Source organism: Ailuropoda melanoleuca, chromosome 13, assembly GCF_002007445.2.
Source record: "Ailuropoda melanoleuca isolate Jingjing chromosome 13, ASM200744v2, whole genome shotgun sequence".
NCBI classification, from domain to species: Eukaryota; Metazoa; Chordata; class Mammalia; order Carnivora; family Ursidae; genus Ailuropoda; species Ailuropoda melanoleuca.
Genome location: NC_048230.1, coordinates 43,379,681 through 43,393,814, shown reverse-complemented (window position 1 = coordinate 43,393,814; position 14,134 = coordinate 43,379,681). Strand labels below are relative to the sequence as shown.

General features: G+C 55.5%; 1 protein-coding gene across 3 annotated transcripts in view; it reads right to left on the bottom strand.

Moving 5' to 3' along the window:
• The window catches only part of RNF213 (ring finger protein 213), a 97,396-nt gene that overhangs the window by 81,578 nt on the left and 1,684 nt on the right, over positions 1-14,134 (bottom strand). For 2 of the 3 annotated variants that reach the window (XM_034640649.1, XM_034640650.1), the window contains exons 2-9: positions 13,804-13,944; positions 12,753-12,791; positions 5,326-5,558; positions 3,101-3,601; positions 2,750-2,869; positions 1,958-2,133; positions 1,221-1,379; positions 678-877 (exon numbers count right to left, since the gene is read on the bottom strand). In XM_034640649.1, coding sequence (XP_034496540.1) covers positions 678-877; positions 1,221-1,379; positions 1,958-2,133; positions 2,750-2,869; positions 3,101-3,601; positions 5,326-5,558; positions 12,753-12,791; positions 13,804-13,900 — 1,525 coding nt within the window. In that variant the 5' untranslated portion in view covers positions 13,901-13,944. The remainder of the gene's footprint in view (positions 1-677; positions 878-1,220; positions 1,380-1,957; positions 2,134-2,749; positions 2,870-3,100; positions 3,602-5,325; positions 5,559-12,752; positions 12,792-13,803; positions 13,945-14,134) is intronic. The other variant, XM_011228178.3, reaches the window with a different exon arrangement.

The window sequence follows — 14,134 nt, the reverse complement described above, 5'->3', positions numbered from 1 at the left end:
TGTTCACACACGCCACACTCCACACACACACCGTGTTCACACACTCCACACACACACCGTGTTCACACACCATGTTCACACACTCCACACACACACCATGTTTACACACACCATGTTCACACACTGCATACAACAAGTGGGAAAATAGAGCAAATTAAAAACAGAAAAGAAAAGACAAGGAAGCAACTAGACGTAAACAGGAGAAAGGAGAAGAGGGGATGTTGGCCAGGATGCCAAGCAGCTGGGATGTGGGTGTGGGTGGGGGTCTGACTCGCTGTCCCTGGGGCAGAGGGTGGGTGCTCGCAGCTCCAGCCTCATCCTCTGGCCCTGCACCTTCTTGCCAGTGCCAGTGCCCTGCCTCTGTTCCTCTGCCCAGCCCCTGATCCCCTGAACCCCAGTGGCTTCACCCTCTCCACCCATTAGTAGAAATCCTTCTCCTGGTTTCCCCTCGGAAGTGAATGGTTCCATTATACTGATCAAAAACGGGCTTCTAAACTCAGGTTTCTTCAACACAGAGCTGGCAGCAGGGGGCTGGGGGCAGGGGCAGGGGTGGGGGCAATGCCGATGAAGAGGACCAATGCCGATGACGGGGGCCCCTGCTCTGCAGAGGGACGGCCGCTTCGAGAGGCCTGGTGCTTGCACTCGAGCTCGGCCCAGGGGCCCAGCCAGCGACTCACCTCCGGCACCCAGAAGTGCAGCCTTCACCTGCAGACAGCGGTTGACGTGCTCGTTGCTCTGCTGAGGTTTGTAGATGTACTCATAGTCGACCTGGTTCTTGCCGCGCACGATGACATACTTGTAGGGAATGGGTTTATCCAGGTGCTGCCGGGAAAGGACGGCACTGCCTTCCACGAGGAACCCGTTCTCGTGCAGGTCTCTGAATAAACAGGACACCAACCGGTTATCCAAAAAAACTCCTGTTTTGAAAATGTTAGCTCTCCTCAAACACAGCCTGGAGTGCAGACCCAAAGCTATAAATCACTACTGACCAAGAGGCTGCTTCTAGAAGGAGACACAGCTTGCAGACAGAACCAACCTTAAATGGGCCATGGGGACACAGGACGCTGAAGCGCATTATAGGGAGTATTTGTTTGAAACAGTCGTTCTCCAAAGTGTAAGAATGTTACCAACTTGAAAAAAATGATTACTTCAATATATTTCAAAGACTGGATATTCTGTCCATTTCCCCGAGGGACTCCCCACGAGCCCTCGGTACTCACTTGGTGCAGTGCATCTCACAGACATTGTAACTCCATTTGGGCTTCCCAAATTCCTCTCCGCCCTTGACAAACACTTTGTGGAGGCCGGGGTCGAAGTTGAAATCCTTAGAGATGATCGCATGGAAGTACACCGTGACTCTTTCCTGCAGACTCAGCGGGCTGGAGAACGCCACGGAAGGAAACACCAATCAGATCCAGATCTGCACCCTGCACACATGTGCACACTCACGTACACACACGTGCTCGACAGGGCCCCTGTTCCTCGACTGGGCACTAACACACACCCCGGCACACTGCAGGAGCGTCCACGCTTCAGACGGACCCCATGCCACGTGGGTCCTCCTGGCCTCCCTCCATAGGGAGGAGGAAGGTGGGCTTCTACCCACAGGGTGGGGGGCCATCTCTGCCCAGCTCTGAAGGGCTGGGGGCACTGGCGGGAGGGGGCTGATGAGCACTCTGGGACGTGCCAGCCTCTCCCCTGAGCTCTGTAAGGCCCACGTGGCCTCGGGGACCCGAGGGGCTGTGTGCTGCAGCATGCCACCAAGCAAGGAACGGGGAAGCGTGGCCCTCCCCCACCTGCCTCCTCAGCAGTTCCCCCATTTCCCCAAAAGAGTCACCAAGAAGGGCCACCTGGGAATCTCCATCCCCTGCCCCAGAATGGGGGGTGTGGACCCTGGGAGCCTGTGTCCCCGGGGCAGCTTGTGTCCTTGGTCCCGCGTGCCAGGGATCACACCTACCTCTCCTTCACTTCACACGCTCCGGCTTTGCGGTTCCGTTGCTCCTTCTCATTTTTCACCGCAGCCACACAACTCTTGTCCTTCCCTTCTGGCTTCTTCGGACCCTCTGGCTTGGCCTTCTCACCTCCACCTGCTTTGTCTGCAGTAACGGCCGTCTTCTCCTTGGTTTCAGCTTCCTGGAACAAGTAACCAAACCCTGACCTTTAGGACCAGCTTCCACATTTGCCCCCTCCAGTTAACACTTGTCACAGCAGCCAGAGTGGCCATGCCCCTTCCCTGCTCAGAACTTTCCATTGCCCTCTGACCCACCTGCTACAGCCTCTAAGAGCCCCTCTGCAGCCCTCTTCCCCTCACTCACTCCTGGGGGCGCTGGCTTCCTTACTGTTCCCTAAACAGGCCCACCACACTCTGCCACAGGGCCTTTGCACCTGCCATCATTGCCTGGGACACGTCCCCAGAGAGCCACATGGCTTGCCCCTCACTCTTGCAGATCTCTGCCCCACCTGCACCTCCTTGGGGAGACCTTGCCTGGTGACGCTCTCTCACCCTCCACCCACACCCTGCTTTTCTCTGTGGCTCTCCCCATGCCTGACTTTGCTTTCTGTCTTTCCCCCTGTAGAATGTGAACCGTGATGGCAGGAGTCCGGTCTCCTTCATGGCTGTATCCCTAAACCCAAAAGAGAATCACCAAATGCCTGAATGAAGGATGAACTTTAGAAGGAACAGGGCCCGAAGAGCAGCTGGTGGGATAGACAGCAGGAGGCAAGGGCTTCCAAGAACAAGATGCCCTACCTGGCAGAGTTCTGGGGAAGCAGGGGTGCTTGCTGGCGGCTGTTTCGTTTTCTGAGTCTTGGCTTTCACTTCTCCAGCCCCTCCCACCGGCTCAGCCAGCTGGGCTGCAGCAGCAATTTCCTAGAGGAGACAAAGGCCCCAGACGTCAGGGCGCAGGTGACGACCCACTGGAGGAAGGGTCAGCTCTGCCACCAGCCCAGCGAGAGGGATCAGCAGCTGAGGGAGGGGCACCATCCCTGGAGCAGGTCCCAGGGGTGCCCCTCCTAGGCAGGCAGGCGATGGCACAGCTGCTTGGCCGCAGCGAGCTGTCCGGGCAGAGCGGACCTGCTCATCACTCCCCTGACAACTCACCCCAGAGGGGGGCGCCCCAGCCTGCTGTCCGGCGGCCTGCGGTTCTTTCTGGGGCTCAGAGCCCCACTTTGACTCAGGCGGCTCGAGCCCTTGAGCAGCATCTTCCTTCTCAGGACAGTCTTTGGCAGAGGCGGTTGGGCCAGCCCCCTCCTGGGGGGTGCCTCTGCCCTTGGAGGGCTCGGGGGTGTCACGGCCCTTCCCGTTCAGGACGGCATCTCCCGTGGTCTGGTCCTGCAGTGGGCTGCCTCCAGCCTCGGCGTGCCCCACGGGCTCTGGGCGGCCACCACCCTCCAGGGGCATCGGGGCGGCACCCAGGGGCTGGCTCGGCTGGCTGGTCGGGCCACCCTGCAGAGCCTGGCTCTGGGGCGGGGCTGAGTCCTGGAAGCCGGGGTTTGCTGGCGAGCTGACACTGTCAGGGACCGAGGAGGCCTCCAACAAGGAGTCCAGCTCCGTGGAAGAAGAGGCATTCTGATTCTTTCTCTTCCTTCTCCTCCTTTTGCTCTAAACAGAAGAAGAGACTTTCATTTTATTTCCTACGGTCGTGACACTCTCCCAACATTTTCCTCCAATTTCCTTTCAACGTCTCAAGTACGTCGAGCTTAGCCTGACCAAACCGCCTTACTTCTGTCACATCTGCCATGTCTTTGTCTTGGAAAGCCTGAGGCAGAGACACTTCTCCTCCTGGAGAGCGGGAGGACCCGTGCAGGGCCCGGAGAGCTCCCCTGGGATCCCTGCGCCCCCACACGCCGCAGCTCTGCTCTGACTGGGCAGGGGGCCTGGGCACGGGCATCTCCACTCGCTCTCCCAATGGCTCTAGCCTGCGGCCTGGTCGGGAGGCGCTGGTTCCGCAGAGGACCGTGTGCACGGACACGTGGCCTTTCTGCCTTTAGAAAACCTTCCACTCAGCCTTCTGTTGTTGGGAGGGACGCTGCCTGACTCATGGCTCGTCAAATAAAGGCTCCTGTCCTTGTCTGGGGCCCTGGCTCTCAGTTGCCTCGCAGAGTCCCCCCAGCCCATGGGAACACCCTGGCTGCACACACGAGTCCCTTCACCTCACACACGCCTGTCTGGCCATGGGGTTATGGAGGGTCACTAGGGGGTGGGGAGCAGCCACGAAGCCCCACGTGTGAGCAAATCCCCAGAGATGACCCCACCGGCATCTGCCTGTGCTCTGCACTCCGTCTTCCCTTCATGGGTGGGAATGTGTGCATGTCGGCTTTTGATTTCGACCCCTTCCATGACAATGTCACACACAGCTTTTGGACACTGAAGTGAAAATCACGGAACATACAATGAACCACTTCAAGTGCGCAATTCGGTGGCATTTGGCACTCACTGTGCAAGCGCCCCGCTATGTAGCTCCGGACGTTTTCATCCCCCTAAAAGGAACCCCATGCCCTGAGTGGTGACTCCCCACCCCCCTCCCCGGGGGCAGGGAGCTCCTGCCGTTGCCTGCAGCTATTCCAGAAACAGCCTCTTTAGCGCTTGCCCCCCTTAGACATCCCAAAGGTCAAGACACACTCGGTTCCTTGGGGACACGGTCTGCAGGGCTCCCTCCCTCCGTCTGAACACAGGCTGTGCCTTCAGACTCCCCGTTCTGGGGAGGGGGGGCAGGGCGAAACCCCACAGACCAAGCTCGGCCACCAGGGCTAAGTCTCCTGCTACTGAGACTTTCCAAAGTTGCGACACAGCTTATCTGACTGTTCTGTTCTGTTTGATCGGTGCTTCTCTGGACGGATGGGCCCCCAGAGGCCCCTTCTCTGCTGTTTTTGCCGGTATCCCTTTACCATGCTTGCGGTTTGTTTGATCTTTTTATATATTTAGTTCTTTGATCTGATTGCAAGAATTTCCCCACATCTTCAATCTTTGAGAAAATAGCAGTCAGAGGCCACAGTCCAATCTGCCCTAGGGATGACACGAACGGCCCTGCCGTTCACGAATGCAGGGCAAACACACGCGCGTGCACACACACACACCCAACACCACACACATCACACGCTAACGGACACCTCCCCACATACACACAGCCTCACACACACACACGCACACTGCACACGAACATACAAAACACACACACACTTACACATCCCCCACCCTCACCCCACATCACACACCTGCCACACCACACGCACCCCCCTCTCACATACATCCCACACTGTACACACCCCTCCCCCACGCTTACTGCCCCTCACAGACCCACCCCACCAGGGACCAGGCGTACTCACTCTGCAGCTGGCCAAGGACATGCTGGAAGGGGGCTCGTCCAGATCTTCCTGTGGCAGATGACTTGAGCCCGGGGACAAGAAAGGGCCGCCGTCCTCCCTCAGCTCCTGCCCATGCTCCATGTCTCCCTCAGGGTCCAACGCCACCTGGGGGCCGCCGTCCTCCTTCAGCTCCTGCCCACGCTCCATTTTCCCCTCTGTGGCTGGCATTGCCTCGGGATTGTTGTTCTCAGAATCTACAAAGGTACGTGCACGTGGGTCAAGTTTCAGGGAAAAGCAAGAGAAGCCATGGAGGAAACTCCTCCCTGGACACTGGTCAGATCAGCCCTCTCCCCCATCATGCACTTCCCCTGGGTACATTTTTCTGCTCGTGAGTGAGCACGAGGGACCCAGGACCCTGGCCCCAGCCCTAAGGAAGGGCCAAACCCCCGAAGCAGCAGGTGCAGTCTGAGGGTCCAGCTCTCCCTGATTCAGCATTGGCAGAGTGCTCTGGCCCCCATGTCTCCCAAACAGAATGCCACTCCCCTCCCTGCTCAAAGCACTTCCTCCTCTCTTCTCATGGATAGGCGCCCCATCCCTAGCCCCTCTCCCTGGGGCTCCTGGCCGTACCCAGAGTTTCCCAGCGCCTCCCTGGTCCCTGCCCTCATTCATCCTTGTACGCTGGCTGGCTTGCTCTCAGAGCCACACCTGTTTAGAGCCATCATCCACATGGCTCCCAGCACCTGATGCAGGGGCCCCTCCCAAACTGAGTACTTTAGGGACCCCATTTTCAAACCTGGGTCCCCATGCCATCCCCCCCACTCCAGACGGCTTTCTGCTTGGAACCCTCCTTTGCCCTGGACTCCAAAGCCCCAGGCCCACTGGGCCCCCCTCCTGAAGCCCCTTCCTCTTCACTCTCCTAGGCCCGTCTTATCCCTGACCTTCCCTCTGTAAATTCTGGTGCTTTGTTCCCCTTGGAGTCTCTGGCACCTAGAACATACAAGGCCCTCAGAAGCCATCCTTCGGATGACTGTGACAAGACTCAGAATCAATAACAGATACAATAAATGTCTAAACACACATACTCAGAACTTTGAGTTGCCCCAAGATGGGCCACTCTGGCATGCAGATTATGTCGAGCTGAAAAGACTCAGGAAGAAACTCTGACCTTCCCCCTAACTGCCTACGAGAATTTAGATGGAGGACGTGGGAGCCACCACACATAACCACATTCTGCTATGGACTAGGGATGGTGGACAGGGAGGAACCTGGCAAGGCCTGCTGGACCAGGGGTCCTCTCTTTGTCCCGTGGTTTCTGGATGGCCCAGCAAACATCTGTTCACCTCTGACTCCTTTCCATCTTCCTGAGACCTGTTTTCTTCCCTTTGACATCCCAGACCCCTACCCCCTTCTCCTGAGTCCAGGGTGACATATACACCTCCCTACACTTGTCTTTGCAATCTCTCATTGTGTGGAAATTAAATTTGATTTTCTCCTGTCAATCTGTCTCATGTCTATTTAATTCTTAGACCAGCCAGAAGCATTTGGAAGGGTAGAGAAAAATTCTTCCTCCCCAACAACCTGATGGCCAGAGTCAAAGCAGCAAGGATATCATCACACACAACAGCCCAGACCACTCTCCTTTGATGATAAACTGTGAGCCTTTTGGCAGGTCTGTATCCCACCTGCCACTACGTGGGGCGGGCCCTGATTAGCCTGATCCAATGAGAACTTGGCATTTCTTCTGGCCCCGGTGATTGGCAGGAAGTGCCTCCAGGGCTGGTTACTGGGGTTTCAGACACATTGATTCCCTCCCCAGTCAAACAGATCCCAGGCACTGGAACTGGTGAGCCAGTTTGCCCCCATGAACACAGCCCGCCTGAGGACAAAGCAGGGGACCAGACAAAGATGCAGAGACAGAGGAACGCAGGACAGAGAGGGAGCCCCGTGGAAACCCAAACCCCTGGACCTGGAGCAGAATGTGTGTGGCCAGTGCGTTCTTCCAGCTGATGAAGCAGGGAGCTGGGCTTCTGGTCCTCTCCAATATAAACAGTCCCAATGGCTATGAAAATCAGTAAGAATTTTTCTAAAAAATGAGCTTCCCAAAGAGAAAACAAGAGGCAGTTCAAAGAAAAAGAAATACAAGTGACCTCTCAACCCTCAAAAACATCTTCGGCTCCCTACTAGTCGAGGAAGTGGGAAAGAGATCTGGGAGATACTACACCCCCTACCCACTTAGCACTGATCCGCAAGATCAATAGCGGCCAGTGCTACAAGAGACGCAGGCGGACAAGAAACCTCGAAGCCCCTAGGCCAGAGGGGCCAGAAGCCTTGTGCATTGTAAACACACCAGGCTGTCCTCCAGATAGACTGGTTCTGGGGGCAAGAGCCGCCCTGTCACATGCCTTACGGCAAAACGGTGGAAGAAAGCAAGTGCCCAGTGATGTGGGAAACAAAGGCAGAAGAAAAATTAAATTTCCTTACTACTTACAGCCCATTGACAAGTCCTTGAAACAAGCAGAGTGACATTCCTCCAGGAGCTCAGCTGCCTCGATGTCAACACTTGGCTAAGGGCAAAAGGCAATCTTAGCCCAACCTCCAAGATCCTGTAAGTCTACTTTAATATACAAAAATTCCTTTGGAGGTGCCTGAGTGGCTCAGTTGGTTAAGCATCTAACTCTTGATTTTGGCTCAGATCATGAAATCAGGGTTGTGAGATCAAGCCCCACGTTGGGCTCCACGCCAACTGTGGAGCCTGCTTACGATTCTCTCTCCCTTTCCCTCTGCCCCTCCCCTCTGTCCCTCTCTAAAATATATACATGCACACATACATATGTGAAATCTTTAACAAATAATAAAAATAAATAAAAATTCCTTTGGAAACTCCCTTTATCTCTACCCCCAAGATACACATTGACAATCGTCCCCCAAGCATATGACCCACCGATATATGTCTGAAGGGTCTCATGACTCAGGTTTTATTAGACAGTAATAAACGACATTTTCCCAACAATAGCTAGCCCCCTCAAGGTCCTGGAAACCTTGCTTCCAAAATTCCTTAGAGACTTACACTATCCCTAACCCCCTCCCAACTTGGAAGCAAATAATGGGCCACTCCTCATGACCCTGGTGCAGCTCTTTCTGCCTGTGGGTCCTGTCCCCGCACTTCAGTAAAACCACCTTTTTGTACCAAAGACATCTCAAGAATTTTTTCTTGGCTGTCGGCTCCGGACCCTACCCCACCAAACCTCACCTGTATTCCAAAACTACATCAGCATAGCCCCACCAGCTTACAGAAACACATGTGTGTACACACGTTCCCATGCAGAGGAAACATCCAGAAGGGGACACACCAAATACTTAATGGTGTTGTGTTAACTGGGGATGTGAAGGGCCAGGGCTGGGGGAAGGTCGGGGGCTTCGTGGTTTTTATGCCCTCCTATAATGTGAGGGTCTTCATGATGTGAGGAACAAAGGCAAATAAATGTACAAAAAATTAAATTCTCTTATAACCTGCAGCCTGTTGATAAATACTTGAGACAGGCAGAGTATAACATTCTTTCAGGAATTCCCAATCTTCATGTTAATGCCTTGCTAGAGAAAAGACAACCTTAACTTGACAATAGCCAGCCCTCCAAGATCCTGTGAGTCTTTAAGATAGGAAAACCCTTTTGGAAACTTTGCTCTGTCTTTACCTCCCCAACTTTAAAGTATAAAATCAATAGCTCCTCACAATCCAGGGGCAGCTCTGTCTGCCCACAGGTCCTGTCCCTGTGCTCTAATAAAACCACCCTTTTTGCACCAAAAACATTTCAAGAATTCTTTCTTGACCGTTCACTCCTGAGCCCCACTTCAAATCACATCGATTCACACCAGCATGTGTTACTTCTATGATAATCAAAATCAAAAGGTAAGTAGCTGGATGCAAGAAGAGCAAACCTTCCTTGGCACCTGATAGGCACTCGACATGTGAACCCATTGAGTACTCACAGCTACCCAACGGGGGAGGTGCTTTTCCTAGCACCTCACTGTTTGGTAGACACAAACATGGAAGAACAATGGGGTAGCAGGGTTTGAACCCAGGCATTGGTCTGCCTCCCAGAAGCCGCTACAGGCCCTGGGGACAGTTGCTGGGGCTGTGGTCCTTGCCCATAGGACACTTAGGCTGAATCAGAGCAGATTACTGCCCCCCACCCCTGAAGCAGCATGCATGGGAGGCGAGATCTCCCCTGCACCCTAAACAGGCATGCCTGCAGGTAAGCAGACCTAGGGGTATCCAGAGAGCCAAGTGGGGCTGAGCTCCTTCAGATCTCGAAATCAGGTCACTGGCTGATTAGCACAAGAATGAAGCAAGAAGGCAGAGACCTCACCGTCTACCCCAAATCACTGCTACAACAAAACGTCACACAAAATTAGCTCAACCTAAATCAGTCAGCCGCGCTGACTCCGACATCCAGGCTTCCAACGAGAGCCCCAGAAGCAGCACTGGGTCTGCAGCGCATGTGACCCTGGGACGGCCACCAGCTAACCCGGGGCCCCCAGCCATCCCGGCCCATCCCCCAGCTGGAAAACGGGGGCTGCGGCCTTCCCTGTCCTGAAGGCTAAAGCAAGTAGGCACGCTTCCCACTCTCACATGAGGTCCCTAGGGGAGTCACACTCCAGAGACAGAAAGAGGATGGTGGGTGCCAGCGTCCGTGGGAGGCGTTAGTGTCTACTGGGGACAGACTTTCAGTCTGGGAAGATGAGAACGCTCTGGAGGGGGGCGGTGGGGACGGCTGCGCGACAGTGAGAAGGTACTTCATGCCCCTGAACAGTTTTACGCTGTTAAAACGGTACATTTCCTGTTATAAATGTTTTACCACAATTAAACTAACAAAACCCAGTGCGCTGAACAACACAGCCCTCTGGGTCTGCCTGGCGCCCACCACCACCTGAGTGGGTACAGCGAGCGCAAGCCCACAGCCCGTGCAGGTGGCCATGGAGACGAGGTGCCCACACCAGCCCTAAGGCACCAACAGGCAGGACGCCTCCATCCCTGACTAGTGACCCTCCGCTGCCATCACAACCCCCCCCTCCCAGGGCCATCGCCACCTGTCCTGTCCTGCCTCGGAGCTCCCCCAGCGGCCCCAGACCTGCCCTGGGCGCCTATAGGGTCTCAGGCTCTCACCTTTTTCCCATTATAAAAACATCAAGGAAACTGGGAAATAGCAGAAAATAAAAAGTAAATACGTTGGCCAGAACTTCACCTCCTGATAATAAGCTTCTAGCACTCAAGGTAGAGTCCCACTGGGTCCCCTGACCCTCTCCCCTGGCCCTGCCCTCCACCATCGGACTGGCCCAACATGACCTGGGCAAAGTTGGCCACCCTCTGCCCAGGATGGGCTGGGACTCTCCACATACCTCCCTTCCATGCCCTTTATCCATGGGGCCCCCCACACCCCCCAAGACCCAGGCATCCAGTGACAGGGGGAACAAAGGCAAACAGAAATGATAGATAAAATTCAATGTCCTCGTGACTTGCAGCCTATTGACAAATGCTTGAGGCAGACAGAGGTGAAGTTCCTCCCGGAACTCCTGAGGGTGTCATGTTCACGTCTCGCCAGAGCCAAAATCAACCTTAGCTCTTGGCAGTGGCCAGGTCTCCCGGATCCTATGAGTCCTCTTTAACGTAAGGAAGCCCTCTGGGCAACTTCCTTTGTCTCTACCTGTCCCAACTTAAAAGTACGTAAGCAATAGCTCCTCAGACCCCAGGGCAGCTCTGTCCGCCCCCGGGTCCTGTCCCCGTGCTTCAGCAAAACCACCTTTTTTGCACCAAAAACGTCTTAAGAATTCTTTCTTGACCATTCGCTCCTGAGCCCCACTTCAAATCACATCATCCAGCACCTCCGAACAGTGGCACCAGCCTCTCTGGCCCCCCAGCCCGGCCCTGCCCGCCGCCCCAGAGCCCCTGGTCTGCAATGCCCCCCAGCCCGGCTGCCCGGGGAGGGGCTGACAGGAAGAAGACGCTGCCCAGCAGCTCCAGTCAAGCCTGGCAGCTTGGTTTCAGTTTCTGTTCCTGTAAACAGAGGCAGAGCCAGGGCGTGAGGGAGGGGGGAGGCGGGAGAGGCAAAGAAGCAGGAAGCACGGGGCGGGGCAGGGCGCTGTGGGAGATGCCCTCGCTCCTGAGACCCCTGGCCCCTGGGGATCCTGCCAGAGGAACCAGGGCTGGCCCTGCTCCCACCAGCAGCAGGGGAGTGCCCCCACGTGAGAAGCCAGCACCCCCCAGCCATTCTCTACACCTTTGCCAGCATCTTGGGAGTGGGGGCTTTGAATCTGACCTGCCCTCCCTACCCACTGGGATGGGCCAGGCCCTGGACGGTGATCAGTGATCAGTGATCACCCCGCTGCTGTGAGCACGGGAAGACTTCCTGGCATCCTGTAAAAATGCCACACGCCCAGGCTCCCACACAGAGAGTGGGAGCCCGGGCTCCCTTTCCCGGTTATGCTGGCAAACAACTGGGCTGCCCTTAGCAGTGCTCTGAGACCCCCTCACACAAAACCAGAGGAGGGCAGAGATATTGCGCTCCCCTGGAGACCCCTGGGAGGAGCAAGCGTTTTCTCAAAGAGGTGGGTCTCCAGGAGGCACCAGACACTGGATCCAGACTCCAGAGAAGCCCCTCAGGGTCCTTTCCCTGTCAGTCCGGGGTCCCCCTGCTTTACCTGGTCATAGTAATTCATTTCCGCCCTAGAGGCCCACACTCAACCCCTGCCTCACCCCTGACCCCTGACCCCCACTACAGGCCAGGGCTAGCAGGGGCTGGGGCTGCTTATCTACCCAGCCCAGATGGGGGCATTTCAGAGCAGATACAGGAGGCTGCCAGCACCCCACCTTCCCTCCCTTCCCTTGGAGGCTGCAAGACCACAGCTTCCTCCCAGGGCATGAGCTCTCCAGAGCCACGGCCTGGCTCAAATCCTGTCTCTGCCAATTGCTAGCCATGGGACTGTAGACAGGTTCCTTAACCTCCCTGTGCCTCACTCTCGGCATCTGTAAAATGGGAATTTATGATAGCTCCTCCCTCAATACCTCGTACAACACCAGGCTTGTTGCAATGAAACCAGCCAGTCTGATTTGGGTGTTTTTACTCTCTGGGGTCCCAAAGACCCCCTCACAACATCTCTCACTCAGGCAGATGTTCTAGTGACCAGGGGTGTGGCGCCCTAGCAGGTGGAAAATTCCAGCTGGACACCAGGAACTCAGCTATGCCCAGGTTCCATATCCAGACAGCAAGGAATCAATGAGGACAGCAGACACCGAGCCAGTTCAAGCACGACTGCGTGAGTCAAGTCCCCCGTGTTCCAAAGGAAAAGACAGACTCCCCAGCTCTGACTCTAGCCAGAGCTCCTCCCTAAAGGGGAAGCAGCAAAAGAAAATCAAACAAAAATTGACAACAAAAGCAGTCACCTCTTCGTACCTCTTACAGTCCGATGAAAGCATCTGTGATGTGAGCACTCTGTAGACATGCAGCAGAAACAAGAGTGAGCAACGAGCCTGCGGCTCCCCCTCACCCCTAACACACAGCACACCCTCGCATATTACCCAGAGGTCAGCGGGCAAGGAGGGCTGGTACTGACAGCATTTACTGACTCCCGTGCAAACACACACACACAACCCATATTTAGAAAACACCTTCTAGAGGACTTCCTTTGATTGGTCCAGAAATTATTAATCAAGCACCTACTGTGTGCCAGGTGCTGTACCAGTGACTCGGAGTAAAGCAGCTAACGAGAGAGCAAAAGTCTCGTCTGAAGCCACCCACTGCCGTGGGCCAAATGCTAGAGGGGCAAAGAGCCTGGTGAAGTGCGAGTGGGAGTGTGGGGCCGGGACAGGTGCAGTTTTCAATGGGGTAGTCAGAGTGGGCCTCTGGGTGGGAGGGCCGAGGAGGTGAGGGGGTCATGGTGCTGCCCTCAGAGGAAAGGTATATTCCAAGCTGAAGGAACAGGCAATGCAAAGGTCCTGTGGTCCAAGAACACATAGGAAAGGAAGGAAGGCAGGCACCTGAGGTCCCGGACACCAAGCGAGTTAAGGACCGACCTGAGCTGGCAGGTGAGGGCCACCTGACATGGTTCCCCTTTCAGGCACCGACCTGCCACCCTTCACCAGGAAGGGTCCTGTCCAGGCTGTGGGGAACTTGCACCCCGTCACAGCACCTGGGACACCACTTCCACACAGCATCCTCTGAAATCCACTAAGATCCCTCAGCTCAGCCCGGTACTTCCCGGTCCCAAGAAGGAGGAGAACCCTCAAGTTCTCTCCAGGAAATGAGATTGAAAGTTTTTAAAAAGCTTCCAGCAAAGGACCAGGTGAAACTGTTCTTCTAACAAAAGTACTTCTAGTAAGAATCCCTCAGCCACAGAAGACCTCGTACTACCCGCCTGAGCTGCCCGCTGGCCAGAGTTTCCATTTCAGCGAAGGGCAGCGGGACCGGGCTGCTGCCTACCCCATCACCCCCATTCAGCCCTTACCTGGTACGGGGGCTGCAAGAAGCAGCCTCTGTCCACACTGGCTGCAGAACTTGGGGGCTTCATCTTTGGAGACGTGCCCACACGAAGGACACTCCATTCCTCCAGAGATGGGTCTTCTCCTGCAGGCACGCTCCTGCAGGTCTGGAAGAAAAAGGAAGGGTCCCCAGGCAGCTGACTATATACTGAGCCACCTGTCATGTGACCACAGCCCTGCTTCAGTTTCATTTTCTGGGAAAGTGAAATTACAGCGCCTAGAAGGTCCTCCAGCCCAATCGAAACCTAGTGCTAGCATGTCCCCGCCTGCAGCACTCAGAGTCCTGACCCCCCCCTC